The sequence below is a fragment of the Pollachius pollachius genome (assembly GCF_949987615.1).
Source record: "Pollachius pollachius genome assembly, chromosome: 9".
Taxonomy (NCBI): domain Eukaryota; kingdom Metazoa; phylum Chordata; class Actinopteri; order Gadiformes; family Gadidae; genus Pollachius; species Pollachius pollachius.
In genome coordinates, this window is record NC_136942.1 from 10,502,800 (window position 1) to 10,509,290 (window position 6,491).

General features: G+C 44.7%; 1 protein-coding gene across 1 annotated transcript; it reads left to right on the top strand.

Moving 5' to 3' along the window:
* Window positions 1–533: 533 nt before the first annotated feature.
* On the top strand, window positions 534–6,406 carry cpa4 (carboxypeptidase A4; the record flags this gene model as incomplete). Its single annotated transcript, XM_079742678.1, has 11 exons — window positions 534–598; window positions 911–992; window positions 1,423–1,557; window positions 1,964–2,062; window positions 2,214–2,315; window positions 2,866–2,967; window positions 3,176–3,286; window positions 4,436–4,526; window positions 4,943–5,142; window positions 5,779–5,863; window positions 6,207–6,406. The coding sequence occupies 11 exons, from the start codon at window positions 534–536 to the stop codon at window positions 6,404–6,406; spliced, it is 1,272 nt and encodes a 423-aa protein (XP_079598804.1).
* Window positions 6,407–6,491: the final 85 nt, after the last annotated feature.

The following is a 6,491-nucleotide window of genomic DNA, read 5'->3' on the forward strand; positions in this document are numbered from 1 at the left end:
CCCCTCTGCCATGGGCCCCCCACAACTGTGTAACTTATACCCGCAGTCCTGCTCACACACACAGGGATGGATTAGGGATGGATAAACCATTTCTAATCTAATACCTAAACTTAACCATCTCTACCCGACTACATAAAGTAACCATCTCTAACCTAATACCTAAACTGACCATGTCTAACGTAATACCTAAATTAACCACCACTAACCTAATACCTAAACCCAACCATCTCTAACCTCATACCTAAACTAACCATCTCTAACGTAATACCTAAACTAACCACCACTAACCTAATACCTAAACCCAACCATCTCTAACCTCATACCTAAACTAACCATGTCTAACCTAATACCTAAACCAACCATCTCTAACCTAATACCCAAACCCAGTCCGAGCGTCCCCATTGGTTAGTGGCCAGCTTGCAGAAGCCTTCCTGGGAAGCGAACACATGTCTGTGGTTAGGGTTAGGGTATAAAGCCAGCGACAGATCCTCAGTATGCAGACGTGACTTCAGTCCGGAGCGATCCCAGATAGAATGAAGGTGCTTGCGTTACTACTGTTGCTCGTTGTGTCAGCCTTGGGCAAAAGGGTTTTCAATGGGTGAGTGGGCTTTAGATTGTGGCGTGTATTGTCTATGCATGTATAGATTAAGGATATGTGTGTTTATTAACACCCCTCATTGGTTTTCCTTTTCAGAAGTTTCTTCCTTGAGCTTTAAGAGGGTTCCCTTGCCCTTTATGGTTAGAAGGTGTTGTCAAAGGTGGCCTGGGAAGCCCTTTGAGATTGTTACTGTGATACTGAAGAGCCATAAAAATACAAAAGACTTCTCTTAACAGCTGCTGTTTGTAATATTGAAGGTCTGGGAGTTGCGTGCCTGGCTGTAAACTGGAGCTCTGGTTTTGTGTCCTGTAGAGACCAGGTCTTGAGGGTCCACCTGGAAGCTGAGGAGCAGGTCCAGGTTCTGCAGGCGCTGGAGAATGAGCAGGTCTGGAAGGTGAGCTGAGGACACACACGCAGACACACACACACACACGCATGCACACAGACACGCACACACACACACACATTCACAAACTCACCCACACTCACACACGCACACTCACAGACGCACCCTCACTCACACAAACGTACACATACGCATGCACACATACACACATGCAGACACACACACACACACGCACACACAGAGACAAAAACACAAAGACAAATCCACACGCACACGTGCACACACACACATACACAAACACAAAGACAAACTCACACAAACATACATACACAAACACAAAGACAAACTCACACTCAGACACACATGCACAAAAAGACAAACTCACACACATGCACACGCATACGCACACACACACACACACACACAAACACACACACATGCACCCACACACAGAGTTAAGTCTCTCCTCTCCTGGCAGGTGGACTTCTGGCTCCACCCGGTGTCTGTGGGGCGGCCAGTGGAGGTCCGCGTGGGCCAGGCAAGCCTCAGCGGAGTCAAGGATTACCTGCAGACCCACAACATCCGCTTCTTCGTCATGATCAACGACCTGCAGGTGGGTCACTGAAGAACCTCCAAATATTGGAAACTCCCAGCAGAGCCAGAAGGGAAGTCATAGATTAACATGCAACACATTATTCTGAATGAAGACATTCTAAAACGTTATAATCCACATTTAAATCAATTCATTTTCTACTTGACAAGGCAACAATACAGCATGACAAAATAACATCAATGCTGATAAAATTATATATTCTGACATTAGTGAATGGATTGACTTTTGTGTGTGTCTGTGTGTGCGCGTGTGTATTTGTATATGTGTGTACGTGTGTCGTGTGTCTGTGTCTGTGTGGCGGTGTATGTGTGTGTGTGTGTGTCTCTGTGTGCATATGCCCATGTTTGTGTATGTTTATGTATGTGTATTTGTGCGTGCATGTGTGTCTTTGTGTGTGTGTGTGTAGGAGCTTCTGGATGAACAGGAGGCTGAGATGAAGGAAAGTCAGGCTTTGGAGCGCAGTGGATCGGATTACAACTTTGGGTCCTATCAGAGGCTGGAGGCGGTAGGTTCTCCAACACTCAGGCTAGTCCAAACCAGTTTGCTATTCAGACATGTGTCCACAGGGACTTACACACAGTGCATTTGTGTGTGTGTGCGTGTGTGTGTGTGTGTATGTGTGTGTGTTTGTGTGTGTGTGCGTGCGTCCCATGCAGATCTACAACTGGATGGACACTCTGGTGGCTGAACATCCCAAGCTGGTCACCAAAGTACTCATTGGGTCGTCATACGAGAACAGACCCATGTACGTCCTAAAGGTAAGGGAGTAAGAGAGAGAGAGCGAGAGAGAGAGAGAGAGAGAGAGAGAGAGAGAGAGAGAGAGACACACACACACAGAGACACAGAGAGAGACACAGAGAGGAGAGAGAGAGAGACAGACACAGAGAGAGACAGACAGAGAGAGAGAGAAGAGAGGAGACAGACAGAGAGACATAGAGAAGAGAGGAGAGACAGACAGACAGAGAGAAATATAGAAGAGAGACAGAGAGTCAGAGAAGAGAGGAGAGAGAGACAGACAGAGAGACTGAGTGAAGAGAGGAGAGAGTGAGAGACACAAGAGAACGAGAGATAGAGAGACTTTTGATCGGTGTGGGGGAATAGATATAGCTTTCTAGTATGTATCTTTCAGTATCTCACATGTCGTGTATGTCTGAATAAGTGTTGACAATGTAGGATTTGTAATAAAGCATTAAACAACCATGACACAATCGCACCGGTAACTGATCTCCATCAGAGGTTGTTAGGCTGAAACCTTCTTTACGACATGAAAATGAAGGGCTTGTGTCCGTTTTCTACATCTTCATTCAGTTCAGCACCGGCGGCACCAACCGTCCAGCCATTTGGATCGACACCGGGATCCACGCCCGGGAGTGGGTGTCCCCCGCCACCGGCATCTGGACCGCAAACAAGGTAGAGAAACACCGCTCCCATGTGATCTAGTGGGATCCAAGTCAACCATCATGGGCGATGTCATCATGTGAACCAGTGGATCCAGGGCAACCCTTATGGGCGATGTCATCATGTGATCAAGTCTGAAGCACCTGGCTCAATCAAACACCCTGGCTGATGTGGCTCAAGAGTCGAGCTCACCCCCATCACTTTGTTATCGGGTTTTCAGATTGCGACGGACTACGGCAAAGATGCTTCCCTGACCTCACTGCTTAACACCATGGACATCTACATGCTGCTGCTGGCCAACCCTGATGGCTACTCCTACACCCATGACAATGTAGGCTAACAATTAACCCCGATGGCTACTCCTACACCCAAGACAATGTAGGCTTACAACTAACCCAGGACAACGTAGGCTAACCACTAGCCCCGATGACTACTCATAAACCAACGGCAACGTACGCTAACAACTAACCCTGATGGCTACTCATACGCCCACAACAACGTAGGCTAACAACTAACCCCGATAAACCCACAACAATGGAAGCCAACAGCTAGCTATGAGGCTGACTCATACATTCACAGCAATGGAGGCTAACAGCTAGCCCTGACTCAACTGAAACTAATCAGTCCCTCCAGAAAAATGTGGCGTTTTTTTGTGATTGTGATGCGATTAAAAAATGCGATAAAAACATGTGGCATATTTATGCAATTTTATGCGATGAAATTGCGGGAACTTGCGAAAAAATGCAGGAACTTGCGAAAAATGCAGCTTTTCGATGACGTTCACGTTGCGTAATTACATCACTTCATAACGTTCCCATGGCAACAGTGGGAAATGGCTGCTCTTGTGTGAAGTAAATGCAACATTTCTCAACTTTCTGCTAAGATATATGTGACTTTTTTGCAACGAAAATGCGCATAATTCACCGCATAATTTGCGAGGAAATCTGCAATTTATGCGGTGAAAGTGCGGCATATTTGAAAAAATGCGGCCCCTGCACGAATATGCGGACTTTGGCTGATTATGCGATCGCATAATCACGTTTTTCTGGAGGGACTGACTAATACAGTCCCAAAGGTCGTTCCAGGGCATTTCACCAAAACAGAAGTATTACTATAGTCAAAGAGCTTGAGAAAAACTTTCACAACAAGAAAAATGCTTTGATGAGCTGGTTAAATTGACAATTAGAAATAGGAAGAAAATTCATGAAAGATATGGTTTTCCTTTGGTTTTTCAATAAAAGTATAAACAGTATACAATATGCAATGTAATATGTTTCTTATTGCCCCAGGGGGTGTAAGTAAGGACATCGCAGTTGGAATGTATTCCTTGGAAAACTCCTATTAGCGCTAACAATAGGATCACCATTACAGAATAGTAATTCACTAACATTGTTGAAATTATACTACATTTACAATTACTATCTGTTTAAAGTTTAGAAGTGTGCCAATGAAAAAATGCCTTGTTTGCTGTGGCTTGCAGGACCGCATGTGGCGTAAGACCCGCTCTAGGTCTCCTGGCGTTAGCTGTCGCGGAGCGGACCCCAACAGGAACTGGGACTCAGGCTTTGGAGGTGCAAACAAAAGGCAGTGGTTTTCCACATCATTGATATGTCTTAAAACAATGGTTCCCCAAGGCAATGGTTCCATCAGTGACCAGAAAGCTGTGGAGAATGATTCTGAAAAATGTCACTGATGTATTAATATATATATATATATATATATACACACACACACAGTATGCACATAGCCTACTTTGAACACACAGTATGCATATACTGTGTGCATTAACATACAATTACAGTTATATATTATATATATATAATACATAACGGTAATTGCATGTTATTAGACATTTCCCCCTATATTTCACACACAGCATAATCAATCTCAAAACCAAAAAGTTAAAATTTTATACAATATCTCATGGACAATCAAATCATGGACACATGCCCAATACGTGTGTGTTCCCCCTGCATGTGTGGCCCAGGCCCCGGCACCAGCAGAAACCCCTGCTCCGACCTGTACCACGGCCTCTCTGCCAACTCCGAGGTGGAGGTCAGCAACGTGGTGAACCTCATCAAGGCCCACGGAAACTTCAAGTCCTTCATCTCCGTCCATGCCTACTCCCAGCTCCTCATGTACCCCCACGGCTACTCCTGCAAGGACATCCCTGACATGGCCGAACTGGTGAGGACGAACACACTATAGAGGCCCTGTTTTATTTGGATCTACTTCAGTGGTTCTCAAACTCTTTCTCAGTGTAGACCTACCCCCTCTAAGATATTTTTTCAGCTGAGTGCCCCCTTTTACCGGCACAAAATAATTTTGGGAGGTTTTTTTTATGAACATAAATAATGTATTTGTGTTCTAATTGGCAGTATCAAAATAAACATTACAACCGTGCAAATACTCACAATTTAAGCAGAAACATGGGCCTGTGCTTCATGCAACTCCTGTACCCCCGTTTGAGAACCACTGATCTAGAGATCATCCTACAGCCATGTCATGCCACCATAGAGATGGTTCGATAGGGTGTGAAACTGCTTCTTAAGGCTACAACATCACAGCTGGAGGTAGAGTAGGAACCTGCACGGATAACCAAAATACATAAAACATAGAAAGTGGTCAAATTCAAAATATAAATCTGTACAAATCGATTTAGAACGTGTAAATGCAAGATGTGTTGGATACTGTGCAACAGGTTGCTATTGTTCCGTATCTGTAGCTGTAGGCACTGCAAAAAGTGTATTATTATTAATTCTGTATTACTACTATTATAACTATTATTATCTGTAACATCTGTATCTTCTTGGTTCTCTTTAGGACACTGTGGGCCGGGCCGCAGTCAAGAAACTGGCCTCCCTTTATGGAACCCGCTACGAAGTTGGAAGCATCTGCAAAATCATCTGTAAGTGACACTTGACTCCTGCAGTCCACTAGAGGGCAGTAGTCGCACGTACTCGAATGTGTTGGAACAAACTCACAGCGTGGCACATCTCACCACTTTAATCAAACATGGCATGGATTGAGCACAATGAGGGGTATGCAGAGGGACTCGTGCCTCAGTGGAAAGAAAATACATGCAATAACGGAAAACAGAAAGTAGTGGGGTAGTGAAGTTGGGACACTATGGCATGATTAAACTTTTCAAAGGGCTCCAAATAGAGGGTTTGAGAAAGTGAATTCTTTCTACAAAGAGAAAGACTAAACTACTTAACAAAATACCTAAATAAATGACGTATCCTTTACAGATCCAGCCAGCGGCGGCAGCATCGACTGGGCTTACGATACCGGCATCAAGTACTCCTTCGCCTTTGAACTGAGGGACACCGGTCTATCTGGATTCCTCCTACCGGCCAACCAGATCATCCCGACCGCTTCAGAGACCTGGCTGGCCCTGAAGCACATCATGGAGTATGTTCGTGATAACCCCTACTACACCCAGCATTGATCAATAAAGCATCTATAACGCTGTCATGGAGTTGTGGGTTTGTGTTTCGGTACAAAAAAATTAAAGAATACAGGTAAACTGTCAA